Source organism: Capsicum annuum, unplaced genomic scaffold (genome assembly GCF_002878395.1).
Source record: "Capsicum annuum cultivar UCD-10X-F1 unplaced genomic scaffold, UCD10Xv1.1 ctg72289, whole genome shotgun sequence".
NCBI classification, from domain to species: domain Eukaryota; kingdom Viridiplantae; phylum Streptophyta; class Magnoliopsida; order Solanales; family Solanaceae; genus Capsicum; species Capsicum annuum.
The window spans coordinates 1-1,099 of record NW_025882190.1 but is presented as its reverse complement, the minus strand read 5'-3'; the positions used below and the strand labels follow the sequence as shown (position 1 = coordinate 1,099).

Genomic DNA, 1,099 nt, shown 5'->3' with positions numbered 1-1,099 from the left:
TCTCATTAATATTGCTAATCAATAACCATAATATAAAACTTGCCTTATTTTTGGTAGGTATCTTAAGTGTCATATCACTATCATATCATTCTCCATTTCAACCATCAAGTTTTAATTCTATATATTACTTTATCCATTATGTCCTCTTAGATGTTGTGATATAAGAATATTTTCATCAAAGAACTAACAGCCTAGTTCCAAGTTTTTATTTTAAGTAGGTGAAAGATTCTAATAGTCCGATTTCACTGTTGCAGTTACAACTCCAATCATTGATGGAAACTTTAAATTCTACAGAACCTCATTACATCAGATGTGTGAAGCCTAACAATCTTTTGAAACCTGCAATATTTGAGAACGTTAACATTATGCAGCAGCTACGTTGTGGTGTGAGTAAATTGGACAGTTTCTTATGAAGAAGTTTCTTTTAAATTCTTGAATTATGTGCTTATATTTTGTTGTTTGAAGGGCGTTCTAGAGGCAATTAGAATTAGTTGTGCTGGCTATCCTACGCATAAGACATTTTCTGAGTTTATGAATCGATTTGGTCTTCTTGCTCCAGACATCTTGGCGGAACCGTAAGTACTGGTCTTGTTCATGTCTCCCCCTCCTAAAGTTTTTTATCATTAGAAGTGGATATACTTATTTTCTTTAATTTTTTGTGGGTAGGGCTGATGAACAGGTTGCGTGTGAAAAGATATTAAAAAAGACAGGCCTTGCTGGGTATCAGGTTATTTGATGTTTCTCTTGCTAATTTGGAAAGCTGATTTTATTTCTTAAATCGAGATCAATAGTATCAAATTATTTACTTTTGTGGGCACACATTTGTGTGTGTGTGTGTGTGTGTGTGCCATTTCATCCAGTGCAAGCAGCAAGTTCAGCTTTTTTACGAAAAGTTTCTTTTCGTTTCTTTTTCTTTTTGGTTGCGGAAAAGAAAACCATGCTCTTGCACTTCGAGTACATGTATAAAATTGCTCAATATCTTAACTACTGTTTTTTTGTCTTTTAATTGCAATCATGTATTTTTTTTTTCTGATAGGTAGTTGCATATAGTTGATTGATTGTAAAATTTGCTAATCTGAGACACTGAGAGCTTTTCTCT

General features: G+C 33.2%; 1 protein-coding gene across 1 annotated transcript; it reads left to right on the top strand.

Annotated features, from left to right (window-relative positions):
• Positions 1-258: 258 nt before the first annotated feature.
• LOC124894255 (myosin-9-like) lies at positions 259-1,091 on the top strand. Its single transcript, XM_047404986.1, has 3 exons — positions 259-386; positions 466-575; positions 667-1,091. The coding sequence occupies exons 1-3, from the start codon at positions 273-275 to the stop codon at positions 734-736; spliced, it is 294 nt and encodes a 97-aa protein (XP_047260942.1). The 5' UTR covers positions 259-272; the 3' UTR covers positions 737-1,091.
• Positions 1,092-1,099: the final 8 nt, after the last annotated feature.